Raw genomic sequence first — 20,998 nt, 5'->3', positions numbered from 1 at the left:
AATCTCTGCTCATTTTCCCATAGAGATGCAAGGAAAAAATGAGCTAAGATTCTGTACCATTGATCATGCTGCATGGTACATGTCAAAACCCAGGGCATGATATCTACAATTGTGCTAATCAAGAGAACAGTTCCCTATTTTGCCAACAAGCCATGTAAGACAAACACGTTTGGATGAATGTGTTATATGAATGCTGGCTGAATCTTGTCAGTTAGTGTCTCATGGACATACAGTGATATTAGAGCAAACTAGACTTTAAGATGGCTACATATGTATCAATTTAGATGCATCAATTTAGTTATTTCCATGTGTTGGTGCCAATCAACTGATAACTTTTAAATCTGAAAAAATTCAGTATGCTGACTTTGGGCTATATATTAAATGGAAAATGTTTTACATGTGGGTTGATGTATACACAATTCTAATGTATGCACAATTCTAATGAAGGATAATGCCATTATTTCATGTGCGCTGCAATCGGTCACTGATCTCAACAGCAATAAAAAATCATTTGATCAGAAACAAATTCATGAATGTGTGGGAATGTTTTAGGTGTGCTGTATAGTAAAAGAAGGTACAATAATACAATACTATGGCAACAATGTAGTATTTTAAAATTAATAGATCTCTGGACCTTATACCAGAGCAATCTATAGCTTTGAGCTCTCGTTCACATAAATGCGCTGGGAAATGACTGAAACAGATAAAAAGAAGACATGCTTTAGATGTGCTTTAGTTACGCTCTTTTTAACACACTTTCCATGCATTGAACTTTTACCAATACATTGTAATATATGTATACAATCTTCTCTGACCACTAGTCCAACCTATTTCTAACGCTTTTTCTCAGGAATTAGTGGATGAAAAATGCATTTAAAGTGAATTGGTATGAATGAGTCCTGATTGTTTTAAACAATTTCGAAAAACAATTTAGAGCTCTATAATCTTTCAAAGATTAAATATGTCATTATTAATTGGCACCAAATTAGTCTGCTCCATAAAAAGAAAACCGCAAATAACTCCCTTTATACTAATGATATCAAACAGAACTTCAAAAGTGCAGATACGTCACTCTCTGTCAAGTATGTCAACCTTCATATTAATGTTACAAGACAGCTTAAATAAAAGAGATTGTTACTTTAACTATAAAGTTGTTGAGTATTTGTCCTTATTATTAGCATTAAATGGCAAGAGACCTACCTTTGAGTGCTTGTCTGTATTGTGGTCTCTCTCTCTCATTATTTAAATATCACTCATCACTGTTCTGAATGAAATTGTATTTTAGGGTAGTATGACAAGATAAAGGCTCAACTAGACTAACTTTGTAAATGTAATTATGCCAACAAAACAACAAACATAATGATTAAAAATAAGGCTTCTTCTCCAAAGACAGCTTTTTTCTAACAAAGACTAGAAATCGTGTTTGTATGTATATCGTTCAGTTTAATTTTTCTAGTGTTACTGGCCCCTCAATAAATCTCAAATTAACAAATGAAATAACATAAGCTTTACAATTAAAACAAATAGTACAGTATAAATAAAGGTGAAAATTCTGAAAACAAGAACTATTGGTAGCTTATGAGGACTGAGTTTGAGTACCTCTGCCATAAATTAATGCTGTTTATGTTAAGCCTCTAGTTTTCCCTAGATTAACAAAGAAAACTAAATACCATCAAATATACAGTCCCTTTTACCATACCTATTGCCTGTTTTCTCATTTCCAACATCTCTACTATGGACAATCATTCTGGATCTGGCAATATTTTGATTTGGACGTTCAACCTTCATTCCTGCTGACATCACCCTTAAGGAAAATACATACATTGCAATTAGTGCTTAACCAAAACTGATACCAGTAATCATTAATAACATATTTCTGTGAAATTGCCTCTATAGGGGCCTATATAAAATTTAACATAACTGAGTTTTTGCTGTATAATACACCTTTTTTTTATATCTGAGCATGCGCACAAACCACTAATGTCGGAATTTGTGTTCTTGCTGAGAAATAAAAAAGTGTATTATACGTCAAGAATGCAAGTTGCATTCAACTTAACATAAGCCCTATAAACTGCAAGTATTGGAAACTTGTATGCGAGTGTTATAAAAGGCAATATCCTTAGCGCAAAATTACAGTTAAGCAAGTCATTAAAAATAAACATAAAGTGTTCTGTTAGGGAAACTCTAAACAGACTTAAATTGCCCAAAAAATTAAGACAGATTAAAGGCATAAATTATACTTCAGACGTCAGATATGACATAGGAAAGGCGTAGTTTCACAATCACATATAAAAAGCAAGTCAATATGGACAAATGTCTATGCCCTCATTTGAAATCCAATTGTTACTGTGATGATATCACTATGATTAATGATAAAATTAAAGTTTATTGAATAATCTATCCTTAAATACCTTAAGGCTGTTAAGGTATTTTCTCCTCCCCCACCATTTCACGACCTGATCAAATTTTACAATTTAAGATCCGTTAATTTTAATAAGCATATATTGCTAGTCCATAAATATTATATATATATATATATATATATATATATATATATATATATATATATAATGTGCAATTGAACCTATACACAATTTATCTATCATGTAGTCTCCCCTCCTTCCCCTATGTGTGGCGGGTCTATCGAGAGACTCAGTATCACATGGGACATGTGCGAGGGGGGAGCATGTTAATACAATGTGTGTGAGTAAGGGGGGAACTTAATAATACACTGTGTGTGTGTGAGGGGGGATAATGTTAATATAATGTGTGTGTGTGGAGGGGGGAGTATGTTAGTATAATATGTAATATAGTGTAGGCTATTTAATGGTGGTGCTATTTTGTTTGTGGGGTGATGGAGGGCAATTTAATTTATTGGTGGGGCTATTTAATAGTGGGAGCTATTAATTTAAGGCGAGGTGACTGGACCTTTAATTTAATGCTGGGGGTGTTTGAGGTTATTATTGAATATGGGTCTGAGTTTGGGGACGAGGGTTATTTATTAAATGCGAATATTAATTATTTATTGCCGGGGATGTTTGTGGGAAATAGTTATATTTATTAAACTTAAATGCTATTTAATTTATTTCTGGGACTGTTTGGAGGGAGTGTTACCATATAGGTAATTGTTTTAATAAATATAATAATGTAGTGTGTAGAAGTATAAGGGAAATGGTTTAAAATTAATTAGTATAGATAATAGTATGCAGGTATGTATATATTGTGGCAAGAGCCCGCTACTGCAGTAGCACAAGCAAACAACTTCTTCCTTTTTATGTAGCTTTATTGTCAGGATGGTAAATGTTTTGACACCGTATACTTTCACAGCAATTATGGAGACCAGCTCTCTCTCAGGACCAGCCAGCTTTTCCAGCGTTGGTCTCAGTGAACAAATGACACAAACAAGCTTTTATACATGATACTCCTCCCCCAGCCTTAGCTTGATGGACAGGTGACACACCCACCTTCTCTTTAAGAGAAAACGCCCATCACTGGCTCTGTTTGACTAACAGACACACCCTGTCTGTTTGCTGAGAGGAAGCAGCCTTTAAATCATGTAAGTTAACCAACTTTAAACTACACATAAGTCTTTACTTGGTTTAACCTGAATCTAGGTGCATAACTGTGCCAATGTCTTACTCAGCTTGTATGTTTTCTTTGCATCTTGTCAGATAAATGGCTCCCTTTGTTACATATCCCTCCCCCTAGAGTCTCCAAGTAGGGGGATGCGTACTTCGCAAGGAGCGCATATTTTCGTGACAATGCATCTGCATTCTTGTGCAGAATCCCAGGTCTATGTTCTGCTGAGAACTTGAAAGGTTGTAGTGCCAAGAACCAGCGGGTTACCTTGGCATTTACCTCCCGGTTGCTCTGCATCCATCTCAATGGTGCATGGTCTGTTATTAAGGTGAACTCTCTGCCTAGGAGATAATAGCGCAGAGCTTCTGCAGGGCCGCCGAGAGGGGGGGGGAGCGGGTACTAATTACCCGGGCCCGGGCATGTCAGAGGGCCCGGGCCCTCGCGCCGACGTTTTTCTTTTCTTTTTTTTTCAAAACTAATCTTTTTTCTTTTTTTTTCGCGGGGGGGGGGGGGGGGGGCTCGGTCGTTGGTGGGGGGAGCAGGGTAGTAAAAAAACCAAAACCATACTCACGTGATTGCGGCGCCGGTGTCCCTCCTCTATGCTGCTCTGTGCTCTATTGCTCCAGGCTGACTGAATGCCGGGTGTGACATCATCATGTCACGCCCAGCATTCAGTCAGTCTGGAGCAATGGAACACTGAGCAGCAGAGAAGACAAGAAGGAAGAGAGAAGTAAAGGTAAGTAAAGGGAGGAAAACGGGGGGGGGTTAAAAAACGGGGGGGGGGTAGCATGACACAAAGGGGTTAAAGAAAGGAGGGACAATAGCAGTATGACACAGGGGTTAAAAAAGAGGGACAATAGCAGCATGACACAAAGGGGTTAAAGAAAGGAGGGACAATAGCAGGATGACACAGGGGTTAAAAAAAGAGGGACAATAGCAGCATGACACAAAGGGGTTAAAGAAAGGAGGGACAATAGTAGCATGACACACAGGGGTTAAAAAAAGAGGGACAATAGCAGCATGACACAGAGGGGTTAAAAAAAGAGTGACAAAAGCAGCATGGCACAGGGGGTTAAAGAAAAGAGGGACAAGCAGCATGGCACAGGGGGTTAAAGAAAAGGACAAGCAGCATGGCACAGGGGGTTAAAGTAAAGGGCAAAGGCAGCATGGAGGGCGCAGTGTGATCATAAGGGGGCATAGCGTGGTGATGATAACGGGGCACAGTAATGTGTCTGTGATGGCACGGAGCTTTTGGCAATGTAGTGTGTGTGAGGTAGATGGTGGCTAATTAATGGCTGCTATTTTGTTTGCGGGGTAATGGGAATACTATTTTAATGTTGGGGCTGGAGGAAGGCCTAATTATTAATAATGGATGTTATTGATTTAACGGTGGGGCTGGCTGTAATTTTCTAAATGTAGCCATTTTTTTTCCAAATAGGTCCTCTAACATTCCATGATCCAGACAAGCCGCAACTAAAGAAATCTGCAGCCACATGTGGTAAAAGTTAGAAAAACAGGTAGGACAGAGCAGCATAGTGTGTAAAAAGTTGGGATTCTAGTGGGGACAATGTCAATGTTTGGTGAGTCCAGTGGGCGCAGGCCAAGACTGAAGTCTTTCTGTACACACTGCATTCTTCCTATACTACACAAGGGTGCTAGATGTCCTGAAAGTCAGGAATGCTTGGACAAATGTCACGCTCCGTGGAATTCAGGACCTATTCATTTTATCGTGCTAGCTACGCCCTAACGGCGCATTGCCACGCCCCCAATTGTGCGACCATACACACGATGCAAATTTTTTTTACTTACTCAACTATAAGGGGGGGCCCCATGAATTTGTTGTACCGGGGCCCTGAATTCCTCTTGGCAGCCCTGAGCTTCTGTAGCCCATTTTATGGCGAGACATTCTTTCTCCACAGTGGTATATTTTTGTTCCCTTGGAAGTAACTTAGTGACTTAGGTACAGGACAGGATTTTCTACTCCATTCTTCACTTGTGACAAGACTGCACCTAAGCCAACACCAGAAGCATCAGTTTGGAGGAAGAACCTCCGGGTAAAATCCGGTGCTTGTAGAACTGGGAAGGAACAAAGAGCTAACCGAAGATCAGACCAGGCGGTTTCTGCAGAATCAGACCAGGTTAATATATCTGGACAACTTTTTTAACATGTCCGTAAGTGGAGCAGGTCTAGTGGCGAAGTGGCTTACAAACCGCCTGTAGTAACCTACTAAGCATAAAAAGGTTCTTAACTGCGACTTTTTTTCTGGTCTTGCCCAATTTTTGACTGCCTCCACTTTGTCTAGCAGGGGTTTTACACGCCCTCGACCAACAACATACCCCAAATATTTGGCTTCTCTCATGGCTAGGGCACATTTCTTTGGGTTAGCTGTTAACCCTGCTGACCTTAATGAAGCTAAGACCGCCTCAACTTTGGCTAAATGTGATCCCCAGTCTGGGGTATAAATCACTATATCATCCAAGTAAGCGGCTGCATAAGCTGTGTGAGGTCGTAGCAATTTATTCATGGCCCTTTGGAAGGTTGCAGGTGCCCCATGCAACCCAAAGGGTAGGACTTTATATTGATAGAGACCATCAGGGGTGAAAAATGCAGTCTTTGGCTTGGCCGTGGAAGTCAGGGGAACTTGCCAATAACCCTTTGTTATATCAAGGTTTGTTAAATAATTGCTACCAGCAAGACTTTCCACTAGTTTCCTGTTTCCTGTTTCCACCACTTCTAACTCTGCTCTCCAGCTACTTAGCCCTCCTCCTCGAGGGTCCTCCACCCCACGTCCACTCTCGCTCCCTCCTCCCCCCTGGGGGTCTCCCTGTCTTCCGCGTCCTCCTTCTTGGGCCCCGTCGTTTGCGGATCCTCCCTCCCCCTTCCCCGCCCTCTCTAGCTGTGCATTAAGCTTACTGAGTTGCTGTGTTTACTGTACTGTGTTGTCTCCCATTGTATTGTAATTTTGTTTGTCTCTGTACGGCGCTGCGGATGCCTTGTGGCGCCTTATAAATAAATATTAATAATAATAATAATAATAGTTCATCCACACGTGGCATCGGATAGGCATCAAACTGCGACATACTGTTTAGGCGCCTAAAGTCATTGCAGAACCTAATTGTCCCATTGGGTTTCGGGACAAGCACAATGGGACTATTCCACTCACTAGTGGACTCTTCAATTACATCTAACTGGAGCATCTTCTCGACCACCTTTCTCACGTCCACCCGTCTGCTTCTGGAATACGATACAGCTTCTGCTTTACAATGACTCCTGGCGCAGTGACAATGTCGTGTTCGATTAAGGTAGTGCGCCCAGGAATGGAAGAGAAGACATCCCTGTTCCAGCGAATCATTTCTTCAGTCTGTTATCTCTTCTGAATGGACAAAGCTGGCTTTATGGGCACTTCAGACTTTTCAATGGCAGTACTCACTACCTGAGGAGAGGTTTCCTCATCATGCCAAGGTTTAAGGAGGTTAACATGATATATTTGCTCCTCCCTTCTCCTACCTAACTGGCGGACTCTGTAATTGACAGGACTGACAGCCTCTAGAACTTCATATGGACCCTGCCAATGGGCGAAAAGTTTGCTTTCCTGGGTGGGAACCAGGGTTAGGACCTTGTCCCCAGGCTTGAAAGATCGAACAACAGCACTTTTATCATAACTTTTCCTCTGTCATTCCTGAGCCTTTTTTACATGTTGCTGCACAATGGGCCCTATCTTTCCTAGCCTCTCATACATTTGAGACACAAATTGGACCATATTTGGCTCCCTGGGACCTTGCTGCTCCCACCCTTCTTTTAACATATCCAAGATACCCCTGGGCTGTCTCCCAAACAATAACTCAAAGGGACTAAACCCTGTTGAAGCTTGAGGTACCTCACGGATGGCAAACATCAAATAGGGAATAAGAGTGCCCCAATCTTTTTTTTCTTGAGCCATTGCTTTCCTGAGCATGTGCTTTAATGTGCGGTTAAAGCGTTCCACCAAGCCATCTGTTTGTGGATGGTATACAGAGGTGTGAAGCGCCGTAACCCCTAGCAACTGGCACATGGCCTTCATCAGTTTAGACATGAATGGAGTACCCTGATCTGTGAGAATTTCTTTGGGTATTCCTAAGCGTGTAAACATCAATACAAGTTCCTTAGCTATGGTGCTGGACTTTATGTTTCGTAGGGGAATTGCCTCTGGATACCTGGTTTCATAGTCAAGCACCACTAGTATAGATTGGTGCCCAGGTGCAGATTTTTTCAGTGACCCCACAAAGTCCACAGCTATCCGTTCAAAGGGAACTTGTACTATTGGTATTGGAATGAGAGGTGCCCTGTACATGGAATTGGGACAGGTTCTCTAACAAATGGGACAGGACCGGCAATATTTTTTCACTGCCATGTGTACACCGGGCCAGTAAAACCTAAGCAGAACTCGTTCCCGTGTTTTATCCTCCCCTAGGTGCCCCCCATAGACATGTGTGCGCTGCTTTTAACACTATGGGTACATTGACCTGAGGAACCATTAATTGTTCTACTTTTTCCCCCTGTTCATTAGCAACTCTATACAGGAAATTATTTTTAACAATAAAATATGGTATGCCTTCTGCAGGCTGGGCGGCTTTCGCTACCCCATTTACCTAAGCCACACTTTTAAAGTCATGTTCCAAAGTGGCATCATTAAGTTAATCTCAAGCAAAGTCCTGCGGAGGAAACAAAATTGGTATTGCGGACCAGTCCGTATCCTCACTGACAGGCGGGGTGGGCTCATCTGCGACATCACCAACCAATGCTAGTTTGAACTGTCCATGTTTCCCCGCAGGTGGATGCTTTTGTTGAACTCCGGCTGTGTCTCCCAGGATGGCATTCCGGTTTGGCAGTTCCCAAAGATTGATGTCCAGATGTTGTGGATTCTTAGGCGGTTCCTTTAAGACCGGGCTTCCGACCGTTGCATCGGTTGCCGGCATGTCCGTCCAGATCCGCTCACCGAGGACATCATTAAACAGCGGGAAGTCTCGCCCCAAAATGAGTGGATATGGGAGTTTAGGTGCTATGGCAGCTACCACCATAACAGTTTTGTCTTTGAGTGTGACTGGTAGTATTGTTCTTTCATACTCCTCTGTCGTGCCATGTACGCAAAGAATCTTCACCTTGGGCAACCGAGAAGTTATGGTTTCGGGTAAGGCAGAGCTGGAAACCAATGAGAGTTCACTCCCCGAGTCAACCAAGGCCAGAACAAGGTTTTGGTTGATTAGCATAGTCACCCGGAACAAACAAGAACTTCCTGATGTGGGACTCATGGTAAAACAGCTTGGAAATGCAGGCCCAATATGTGCCACGGAACAGTCCATGGGTTACGGTAGTTTAGGACACTCTGCCTTAAAGTGGCCTGGCTCACCACATTCAAAACACTTTTGATTAGACAGCTTTGCACCTGGCCCTCTGTTGGTAGCAGTTTTGCCATTGGGCCCTGTGGCAAGGATTGTCAAACCTGGCTTTTGGCGTGGCAGCGGCTTTTGGCAAAAATGCAGGTTCTTTAGTCATTTGCTGTAGCGCACAAAACCTTTCTACCACGGTGGCAAGCTCTTTATAAGTTTGTGGGTCTGATTGCAGAACCCACCTTTGCAAATCGCGGTTCAGCCCCCGGATGCAGTGATCTATCACCAGAACTTCAATAATCCGAGAAGGCGAATTCTCCTCAGGCTGCAGCCATTTCTTTAAAATTTTAGAAAGCTCTGCCACTTGCGCTCTGACCGGTTTTTCTTTGTCATAGCGCCATTGGTGATAGCGCTGGCCTCGGCCTGGCCCGGAAACTCCAATGCGAGCCAATATCTCAGACTTTAGGCACAAATAATCAGAGGCCCGTTCCTCATCTAGATCCATATAAGCTCGCTGAGCTTCCCCAGTCAGATATGGCGCCAGTCTCTCAGCCCAATCTTTAGGAGGCCATTTTGCCCTTTTTGCAAGTTTCTCAAAGGACACCAGATATGCTTCTACGTCATCAGCTGGTGACATTTTCTGGAGAACAGGACCAGGTGGTTCATTTCTGTCATGCCTCACCTGGCTTAACTCTTCTCTTAAGAGCCTTGTGTTTTCCACCTGTGCCTCGGCGACTCGTAGCATCTGAGCTTGCTGTTCTTGCTGCGCAGCGGCCACATTCACGAGGTGCTCAGTACTTCCTCCATGTTGTCGTCTGTGCGGGTTGGGTAGCGGAAACTTGCTTCCCGCAGAATCCCACTCCTGACACCACTTGTGGCAAGAGCCCGCTACTGCAGAAGCACACGTGAACAACTTCTTTCTTTTTATGTAGCTTTATTGTCAGGATGGTAAATGTTTTGACACCGTATACTTTCACAGCAATTATGGGGACCCTAAACGCTAGCCATACATAGACCAGCTCTCTCTCAGGACCAGCCAGCTTTCCCAGCATTGGTCTCAGTGAACAAATGACACAAACAAGCTTTTATACATGATACTCCTCCCCCAGCCTTAGCTTGATGGACAGGTGACACACCCACCTTTACTTTAAGAGAAAACGTGCATCACTGGCTCTGTTTGACTAACAGACACATCCTGTCTGTTTGCTGAGAGAAAGCAGCCTTCAAATCATGTAAGTTAACCAACTTTAAACTACACATAAGTCTATACTTGGTTTAACCTGAATCTAGGTGCATAACTGCGCCAATGTCTTACTCTGCTTGTATGTTTTCTTTGCATCTTGTTAGATAAATGCCTCTCTTTGTTACAATATATATATATATATATATATATATATATATATATATAAAATCAAAAATAGATAATACAGCGCGTAACTCCAATTTGACCAAGAAGGTTCAATAACAGTCCAAGTTGGACATAGGATTTCCTATGTACAGGAGGCAGCCACAGTTCCCACAAAAGCCAGATGGTGACCTGGAATAATCTATAATAAAACAATTAGGGAGGGGCGCCACATAGTATAAAACTGTATATATAGGAAGGTATACAGAAGGTGTGCCATAAATAAGAAGCTCAATCATCCATATGAGTGAGAGAGAGAGATAGTTTCTATAACACTCAAACAGCAAGGGTGAATGTAAGTAGATGGATTAGACGCTAGAGCTCCTGCACCTCACCAATATAAGGTGTGCGTACCAGATAAAAATTCTTTGAAGCTTATCTGTATAATAGATGATGATTTTTCACATAGAATCCACTCCGTTATCACCCCTCAGATGTACACTAGGCAGGAGTCATGAATAGTGCTTCTGGAGTCCAGAATGGATACTCAGTAGTAGCCTCCCAGGTATAGGAGTTTACATCTAGTAAGGGCAAGCCCTTACTAGATGTAAACTCCTATACCTGGGAGGCTACTACTGAGTATCCATTCTGGACTCCAGAAGCACTATTCATGACTCCTGCCTAGTGTACATCTGAGGGGTGATAACGGAGTGGATTCTATGTGAAAAATCATCATCTATTATACAGATAAGCTTCAAAGAATTTTTATCTGGTACGCACACCTTATATTGGTGAGGTGCAGGAGCTCTAGCGTCTAATCCATCTACTTACATTCACCCTTGCTGTTTGAGTGTTATAGAAACTATCTCTCTCTCTCACTCATATGGATGATTGAGCTTCTTATTTATGGCACACCTTCTGTATACCTTCCTATATATACAGTTTTATACTATGTGGCGCCCCTCCCTATTTGTTTTATTATATATATATATATATATATATATATATATATATATATATATAGATATATATGTTGTAAGAAGTACATGTGTTAACATATAGTTTTATGCATAAATGTATATAGAAACTTAGTTTTGGATGATAAAATCTGATATCTGATTTCCAGCAAACAAATTAATGTTTGAAGCAAGGAGAAGCAAATTCTCCTTGCATATAGGATTAGGTTTTGAAGATCACGCCATAAAATGCAAATTACATTTAGTTAGAGGCTTTGAACAGCTATGTAAATAGAACAGTGTTTTGTCTATTATACTCAGATGTCTCAAGTAGAGATGAGCGCACTCGGATTTCGTGAATCCGAGCCCACCCGAACCTTCCCGATCCGAGCCGGATCCGAGACAGATCCGGGTATTGGTGCCAAATGAAAACCTGAAACCGAGGCTCAGAGTCATAATCCCGCTGTCGGATCTCGCGATACTCGGATCCTATAAATTCCCCGCTAGTCGCCGCCATCTTCACTCGGGCATTGATCAGGGTAGAGGGAGGGTGTGTTAGGTGGTCCTCTGTCCTGGTAGATCTCGTGCTGTGCTGTTTAGTTCTGTGCTGTTTAGTTCTGTGCTGTGCTGTGCTGTGTTCTGCAGTATCAGTCCAGTGGTGCTGTGTGCTGTGCTCTGTCAAATTTGAGTTCAGTGGTGCTGCTGGGTCCTGTGCTGTGTCCTGTTCAGTCCAGTGGTGCTGTGTCCTGTGCTATGTCCTTCTAAGGGCATAGTTATTTCCCCATTAATCCCCATTTTCAAAAAAAATTTAAAAAAGTTATAAAAAAAAATACCAAAAAATAATTTTTTAAAAAATTAATTACAACAAAATTTGCAAAACCAATCCTGCAGTATAAGTCCATTGGTACTGCAATATTACCAAGTTCACACATTCAGCAGTAAAAGTCCAGTGTTACTGCAATATTACAAAGTTCACACTTTCTACAGTATCAGTCCAGTGGTGCTGTGTCCTGTGCTCTGTCCTTCTGAGTTCAGTGGTGCTGCTGGGTCCTGTGCTGTGTCCTGTTCAGTCCAGTGGTGCTGTGTCCTGTGCTCTGTCCTTCTAAGGGTATAGTTATTTCCCCATTATTCCCCATTTTCAAAAAAATGTAAAAAATATTATAACAAAAAAATACAAAAAAATAATTTAAAAAAAGAATAATTACAACAAAATTTGCAAAACCAATCCTGCAGTATAAGTCCATTGGTACCGCAATATTACCAAGTTCACACATTCAGCAGTAAAAGTCCAGTGGTACTGAAATATTACAAAGTTCACACATTCTGCAGTATCAGTCCAGTGGTGCTGTGTCCTGTGCTCTGTCCTTCTGAGTTCAGTGATGCTGCTGGGTCCTGTGCTGTGTCCTGTTCAGTCCAGTGGTGCTGTGTCCTGTGCTCTGTGCTTCTAAGGGCATAGTTATTTCCCCATTATTCCCAAGTTTTTAAAAAATAAAAAAAAACTTTTAAAAAAAAATACAAAAAAAAAATTATAAAAAAAAGTAATTATAACAAAATCTGCAAAACCAATCCAGCAGTATAAGTCCATTGGTACTGCAATATTACCAAGTTCACACATTCTGCAGTATCTTGTGCTACATATAATGGAGACCAAAAATTTGGAGGATAAAGTAGGGAAAGATCAAGACCCACTTCCTCCTAATGCTGAAGCTGCTGCCATTAGTCATGACATAGACGATGAAATGCCATCAACGTCGTCTTCCAAGCCCGATGCCCAATCTCCTAGTACAGGGCATGTAAAATCCAAAAAGCCCAAGTTAAGTAAAAGTAGCAAAAAGAGAAACTAAAAATCATCTGCGGAGAAACGTAAAGTTGCCAATATGCCATTTAAGACACGCAGTGGCAAGGAACGGATTAGCCCCTGGCCCGTGTTCATGACTAGTGGTTCAGCTTCACCCAAGGAACTAATCCCTCCTCCTCCCCCCCCTACAAAAATTTAAGAGAGTTATGCTGTCAGCAACAACACAGCAAACAACTCGGCCTTCTAAAGAGACATTATCACAAATCCCCAAGGCGAGTCCAAGGGTGTTGGTGGTTGTCAAGCCTGACCTTCCCATCACTGTACGGGAAGAGGTGGCTCGGGAGGAGGCTATTGATGTAGCTGGCGGTGTGGAGGAACTTGATGATGATGATGCTGATGTGGTTATTGTAAATGAGGCAGCAGTGGGGGAAACAGCTGATGGGATTAAAAAGCCCATTGTCATGCCTGGTCAGAAGACCAAAAAATGCAGATCTTCGGTCTAGAGTTATTTCTATCCCAATCCGGACAACAATTGTATTGCCATATGTAGCTTATGTAAAGCTCAAATATGCAGGGGTAAGGATCTTGCCCACCTAGGGACATCCTCCCTTATACGTCACCTGAATAACCTTCATAGTTCAGTGGTTAGTTCAGGAACTGGGGCTAGGACCGTCATCGGTACAGGGACACCTAAATCCCGTGGTCCAGTTGGATACACACCAGCAACACCCTCCTCATCAACTTCCTCCACGATCTCCATCAGATTCAGTCCTGCAGCCCAAGTCAGCAGCCAGACTGAGTCCTCTTCAATACGGGATTCATCCGAGGAATCCTGCAGCGGTACGCCTACTACTGCCACTGCTGCTGTTGCTGCTGTTAGTCGGTCATCTTCCCAGAGGGGAAGTCGTAAGACCGCTAAGTCTTTCACAAAAGAATTGACCGTCCAACAGTCGTTTGCCATGACCACAAAATACGATAGTAGTCACCCTATTGCAAAGTGTATAACTGCGGCTGTAACTGCTATGTTGGTGTTAGACATGCGCCCATTGTCCGCCATCAGTGGAGTGGTATTTAGAGGGTTGATGGAGGTATTGTGTCCCCGGTACCAAATCCCGTCGAGATTCCACTTCACTAGGCAGGCGATACCAAAAATGTACAGAGAAGTACGATCAAGTGTCCTCAGTGCTCTCAAAAAAGCGGTTGTACCCACTGTCCACTTAACCACGGACATGTGGACAAGTGGTTCTGCGCAAACGAAGGACTATATGACTGTGACAGCCCACTGGGTAGATGCATCGCCTTCCGCAGCAACAGCAACAGCTGCATCAGTAGCAGCATCTACAAAATGGCTGCTCGTGCAAAGGCAGGCAACATTGTGTGTTACAGGCTTTAATAAGAGGCACAATGCTGACAGCATATTAGAGAAACTAAGGGAAATTATCTCCCAGTGGCTTACCCCACTTAGACTCTCATGGGGATTTGTGGTGTCAGACAATGCCAGTAACATTGTGCGGGCATTAAATATGGGCAATTTCCAGCACGTCCCATGATTTGCACACACCATTTATTTGGTGGTGCAGCATTACCTCAAGAGTGACAGGGGTGTGCAGGAGATGCTTGCGGTGGCGCGCAAAATTGCTGGACACTTTCGGCATTCAACCAGTGCCTACCGCAGACTAGAGGCACATCAAAAAACCATGAACCTGCCCTGCCATCACCTCAAACAAGAGGTTGTGAAGCGCTGGAACTCCACCCTCTATATGCTGCAGAGGATGGAGGAGCAGCAAAAGGCCATTCAGGCCTACACTGCCACCTACGATATAGGCAAAGGAGTGGGGATGCGCCTGAGTCAAGCGCAGTGGAGACTGATTTCCGTGTTGTGCAAGGTTCTCCAGCCGTTTGAACTTGCCACACTAGAAGTCAGTTCCGACACTGCCAGCTTGAGTCAGGTCATTCCCCTGATCAGGCTGTTGCAGAAGCAGCTGGAAAAAGTGAGGGAGGAGCTGGTAAACCATTGCGATTACACCAAGCATGTAGCTCTTGTGGATGTAGCCCTTCGTACGCTTTGCCAGGATCCGAGGGTGGTCACTCTTTTAAAGTCAGAGGAATACATTCTGGCCACCGTGCTCGATCCTCGGTTTAAAGCGTATGTTGTGTCTCTGTTACCGGCGGACACAAGTCTACAATGGTGCAAAGACCTGCTGGTCAGGAGATTGTCCTCTGAAGAGGACCGTGACATGCCAACAGCTCCACCCTCATTTTCTTCCACATCTATGGCTGCGAGGAAAAAGCTCAGTTTTCCTAAAAGAGCCGCTGGCGGGGATGCTGATAACATCTGGTCCGGACTGAAGGACCTGCCAACCATTGCAGACATGTCTACTGTCGCTGCATTGTATGCTGTCACAATTGAAAAAATGGTGGAGGATTATTTTGCTGACACCATCCAAATAGACATGTCAGACAGTCCATATTGTTACTGGCAGGAAAAAAAGGCAGTTTGGAAGCCCCTGTACAAACTGGCTCTATATTACCTGAGTTGTCCCCCCTCCAGTGTGTACTCGGAAAGAGTTTTTAGTGCAGCGGGGAACCTGGTCAGTGAGCGGCGAAGGAGGTTGCTTCCTCACAACGTTGAAAAAAGGATGTTTATAAAAATGAATAATCAATTCCTCAATGAGGTACAGCACTGCCCTACAGATAGTACAGAGGGACCTGTGGTTGTGGAGTCCCGTGGGGACGAATTGATAATGTGTGAGGAGGAAGAAGTACACACTGTAGGGGGAGAAGAATCAGAGGTTGAGGATGAGGACGACATCTTTCCTCAGTAGAGCCTGTTTAGTTTGTACAGGGAGAGATGAATTGTTTTTTTGATGTGGGGGCCCAAACAAACCAATCATTTCAGCCACAGTTGTTTGGTAGGCCCTGTCGCTGAAATTATTGGTTTGTTAAAGTGTGCATGTCCTATTTCAACAACATAAGGGTGGGTGGGAGGGCCCAAGGACAATTCCATCTTGCAACTCTTTTTTTGGCATTATGTGACCATTCAACAGTCGTTTGCCATGTTCAAAAAGTAAAACAAAATGTCAACAAATTCAAAAAATTAAACCAAAAGTAAAATGCCCTGTCATAATTTAAAACAAGAGGTATTGACGTGCTAGAACTACTGTAGTGTTTATATGTTATAAACACTACACTTGGAAGTTGGAGGAGGTTTTGTGGCCCCGATACCAAATTTAGTACCGGGGCCACTCCATTATGCAGTCCAGATAGAGGTGTATCAGATATTAAACAACGTTGACTGTTGCTGCAAAATTTTTAAATAATATTGTGGGGAACACTACACTATGCAGTCCATAAACTTTTTTGGTGGAATTCAGACCCGTGGAGGGTTTTTTAATTATCTTGTGGCCCCGGTAAAAAATTGTGTACCGGGGCCACCCCACTACGCAGTCAAGAAACTTTTTTTTTGGAATTCAGACCCGTGGAGGGTTTTTTAATTATATTGTAGGGACCACTCCTCTACGCAGTCCAGATACAATTTTTGGTGTAATTAAGAGCAGTTGATGCCGGTTTTCTTATTATATTGTGGGGACCACTCCTCTACGCAGTCCAGGTACAATTTTTGGTGGGATTCAGACCATTTGAGGGTTTTTAAATTATATTGTGGTGACCACTCCTCTACGCAGTCCAGGTACAATTTTTGGTGGGATTCAGACCATTTGAGGGCTTTTAAATTATATTGTGGTGACCACTCCACTACGCAGTCCAGAAAGATACCTCGTTGCAACGTTTTTGACTAATAACAATATTGTGAGGTGTTCAGAATACACTGTAAATGAGTGGAAATTATTGTTATTGAATGTTATTGAGGTTAATAATAGCGTAGAGGTGAAAATAAGCCCAAAAACTTGATTTTTTAACTTTTTATGCTTTTTTCAAATAAAATCCGAATCCAAAACCTTAAATCCGAATCAAAACCTTTCGGCAGGTGTTTTGCGAAACAAATCCGAACCCAAAACCTCAAGCAAATCCGAACCCAAAACACAAAACACGAGACACCAAAAGTCGCCGGTGCACATCCCTAGTCTCAAGCAAGATGCAGTCACACAGTCAATTTAGTGCTGAAAAGGCATCTTACACTTTATGACATCCTTTCTTCCTTATCAGCTGGAGATGAAATTGCTGCAAGAACAATTTGGAGGAATATGTAGACCAAATGATATTCATGTCACTCACCGGACCGCGAGTGCCTCTGCGCTGGTGCGTGGTTCTCTAGCCTTCCTGCCGGCTTCTGTCCTGAGCTGCGGCCGTCCGCCATCTTAATGGACTGTGCATGCGCAGCCTCCAAGAACTCTTTTGACCTTTGCTTTTAATCTAATTGGTGGATCAGGCACCTCTCCCTATTTAAGGCACCTGTGCTCATTACATCGTTGCCTGATCTTGAGTCTCATTCCCTGTGAGTCTCTGAAGGTGTCTCCTGTGTCAGTTCCCTGCTGATTACCTGCTCTACTCATCGGTGGTTCCCATACCCGCTACTGACTTCTGTGTCCTGCTCGTGTCTTCAGCTTCCTGCTGATTATCTGCTCTACTCATCGGTGGTTCCCATACCCGCTACTGACTCCTGTGTCCTGCTCGTGTCTTCAGCTTCCTGCTGATTACCTGCTCTACTCATCGGTGGTTCTCATACCCGCTACTGACTTCTGTATCCTGTTCGTGTTCTCAGCTGTCTGTTGGATTACCTGCTCTGCTCACCTACGGTTCCCATACCCGCTTCAGCCGTTCAGCGCTCCTGCTGTGCCTGCATATCCTCGTGGACAAGCTTCTCTACTCATCAGCGGTATGCTTACTAGCTATTGACTTTCAACTGTTACCTTGCATATCCGCTTAGGACAAGCTTCCCTATTCAGCAGCGGTATCCATATATAGACTATTAGCTATAACGCTGCATATCTGTTTGGAGCAAGTTCCTCTGTGCTCTCATTGTATTCATACAATTATTGACTCTATTCATTCCTCCACTTATCCTCACCTGGACAAGTCCTCACCTCCTCGAAGTGGTACAACTTGCTGTCCGCAGACCACTGACACCTCCTCTACCTACCTGCACCTGGACAAGTCTTCTCATCACAGCAGTGGTACAACTTGCTGAATGCAGATCACTGACTTCCCGCTACCTACCTGCACCTGGACAAGTCTTCCCTTCACAGCAGTGGTACAACTTGCTGAGCGCAGACCACTGACTCTCCCATTACCTTCCTTCACCTGCTCATGTCCACCCGGCTCTCCGTGGTTGAAACCTGCCTTCCACTATAGCTGCAAGTCACTGTCTTATCTACCAGTATAGATGCAAGTCACTGACTCATCTACCAGTATAGCTGCAAGTCACTGACTATCATCAGTTCCATTGGCATCCTCTCTCCATCTGCTGTTATATACGTTCCACTATTCACCCTGCTGCCAGAGGACCGCTGTACAAACTCCGCCCCTCTGGTAAGCATAGTCACCTGGTGAATCCTGGGCAGAACTCCTAGTGCCCGTGACAATTCAACTGATATAGTCATCTCATGTTTATTCCTCTTTGTCACACCGGGTCAAATTATTGTAAGGACAGCTGGAGACAATCATCATACTGAAACTTAGTTACATCAAAGACACCTTTTTACGACACCCCTCTTCCTTCCCTTGGGCAGGGTTGTTTTTATGACACTCAGAAAAAAATAGATCAATGAGATTGTATCCTGGGAAAGGACAAGGCTATAGGAACACATGGGTGGGAACATCGAATACCATGTTTGGAGTGGGGGTGAAGTTTGAATATATATATATATACAAGTTAACCCGTGCATGATACTCATGCATTCTAGTCAAATCAAGATACTTAAGGTCTTAAAAAGGTTCTTGTCATGCATTTGGGCCTAGCCCAGGCCTCCTCAGGGGAAGATCGTTACTTCCCGACGCAAGCGCCCCCTTTTTTTTTTTTTTTTTAAATTCTTTATTTTGAATGGTCAAACAGGAAAAGGTATATATAATACGAAGTCAAAAGTTTACAAAGTATACATAGAAGGGCATTAACATTGTAATGGAGTCTAAAGGAAACGTTTTTTGACAACATGAGAGATACATTGACCATATTTTCCTTTTATACTTTTGTATAAATGTAAGATACAATAATAGAAAAAGTGGAATGGAAGGGGGAGGGGTGAAGGAGAATTAGGAAAGAAGGGAAAGGGAAGACCACAAAGGTTGATGCATGAGTGTAATCGGAAAGAAGGTGAAATTATGAATGTTAGAGGGTCAGGGGATGGTGGGACGGGGACCGAATCCTGCCCGCCGCACATGGGTCACAACGGAGTCGTTAAGGACCAGAGGGGAACGAGCGTGCTGCGAACTGCCAAGGAGCTCACACTTGGTTGAAAGCGTTACCTCTATCATGTAAATAGTACGTAATTTCTTCCATGGCTGCTACGTGCCAGATTTGCTTTTAAAGGGCAGAGAGAGATGGAGAAGAGGTACATTTCCAATTAAGGGCTATAAGGGATTTAGCGGCTGTGAGGATATGTGCAACTAGTTTTCTAGAAAATTTATCAAGGTCTGGGGGAGGATAACAAAGGAGGAAGATCCAGGGGTCCTTCGCCACGGGAGCCTCAAATAGAGTGTTGATAAAGCCATGGATCGCGTCCCAGAAGGGGGTGATAACTGGGCAAGTCCACCAGATGTGTAGCATTGATCCCCTGTGGCCACAGCTCCGCCAGCAGTTGGGTGACGAGGAGGGGAACATTGCGTGGAGACGGGTAGGGGTATAATACCAGCGATAATAGATTTTATAGGATGTCTCTTTTAGTTTCGTCGATATGGAGCTCTTAGCTATCCCCAGTCTCATGTCCTCCCAGGCCTCCTCATCTGGGGGGGGGGCCCAAATCCCTCTCCCAGTCAGCTTCATGTGAGAGTTGTGGATGGATAGTGGATTCAAGAAAGATATTATAAAGTTGTGATATCATACCCCTATCCATAGGGTGAAGTTTGCAAAGATTTTCGAATGGGTAAGGGGACGTAGTAGAAATTTGGGTGGTAGGGAACGTAAAAAGTGGGTGATTTGGAAGAACTCGAAAGGGTTAAGCACTCGAGCTGGGGGGCGAGGTTGGAGTTCTGCTAGCGGAAGCCACTGGCCTTGTTTAGAGAAATCTGATGGAAATTTGAGCCCAGCTTGAGTCCAATGGCGGTGTCGTACCTTGGAGAGGCCAGGAGGAAATATAGGGTTAAACCAAATGGGAGTCAGGGGGGAAAGGGCAGATGTGAGTTTCAATTTGAAGGAGTGAGAATCCCAAATCTTGATATCAAATTTAGTGGTAGGAAGTAATTTGGATGGAGGGGGACAGTGTATAGGGGATAGACCCCATAATGAGGTGAAATCAGGGAGAGCTAAATGTGCCGCCTCTAGGTCAAGCCATGAGGTGGAACCCGAGGGGGCGTATGATGCAATAATTTGTGAGAAATGGGAAGCCAGATAATATAACTTAATATCAGGTAGTCCCCTGCCTCCACTGGAGATGGGTTTTTTGAGAATGTTGAGCGAGACCCTTGGGGGCCTGTGATTCCAAATAAAACGTGTCAGAGCTTTCTGGATATTGGATAGGAGGATGGCAGGGACCGCAACTGGTAGAGTTTGGAAGAGATATAACCATTTGGGTATGATATTCATTTTAACTGCTATGATCCTACCCAGCCATGAGATGATGAGACGGTTCCAGGATGCCAAATCAGATTGTGTTTTGGAAAATAGAGGTGGGAAGTTTTCCTGATAGAGGAGGTCATAACGAGATGTAAGATAGATTCCCAAATATTTTATTTTCCTGGTCTGCCATTTGAATTTGAAAAAGGACCGTAACAGTTTGGCCTCCTGAGGGGGGACATGAAGCAGCATGGCCTCTGATTTTGTGTAGTTTATTTTGTAATTCG

At 43.4% G+C, this 20,998-nt stretch overlaps 1 protein-coding gene across 1 annotated transcript in view; it reads right to left on the bottom strand.

The window, feature by feature from the left end:
• LOC142142645 (beta-1,4-galactosyltransferase 1-like) overlaps positions 1–20,998 on the bottom strand; it is a 71,410-nt gene that overhangs the window by 2,577 nt on the left and 47,835 nt on the right. The window contains exon 5 of the mRNA XM_075200535.1: positions 1,700–1,804. Within this exon, the coding sequence (XP_075056636.1) occupies positions 1,700–1,804 (105 nt within the window). The remainder of the gene's footprint in view (positions 1–1,699; positions 1,805–20,998) is intronic.

The sequence above is a fragment of the Mixophyes fleayi genome, chromosome 1 (genome assembly GCF_038048845.1).
Source record: "Mixophyes fleayi isolate aMixFle1 chromosome 1, aMixFle1.hap1, whole genome shotgun sequence".
NCBI lineage: Eukaryota > Metazoa > Chordata > Amphibia > Anura > Limnodynastidae > Mixophyes > Mixophyes fleayi.
Note: the sequence above shows the minus strand (reverse complement) of the source record. Positions and strands in the feature narration are given on the sequence as shown.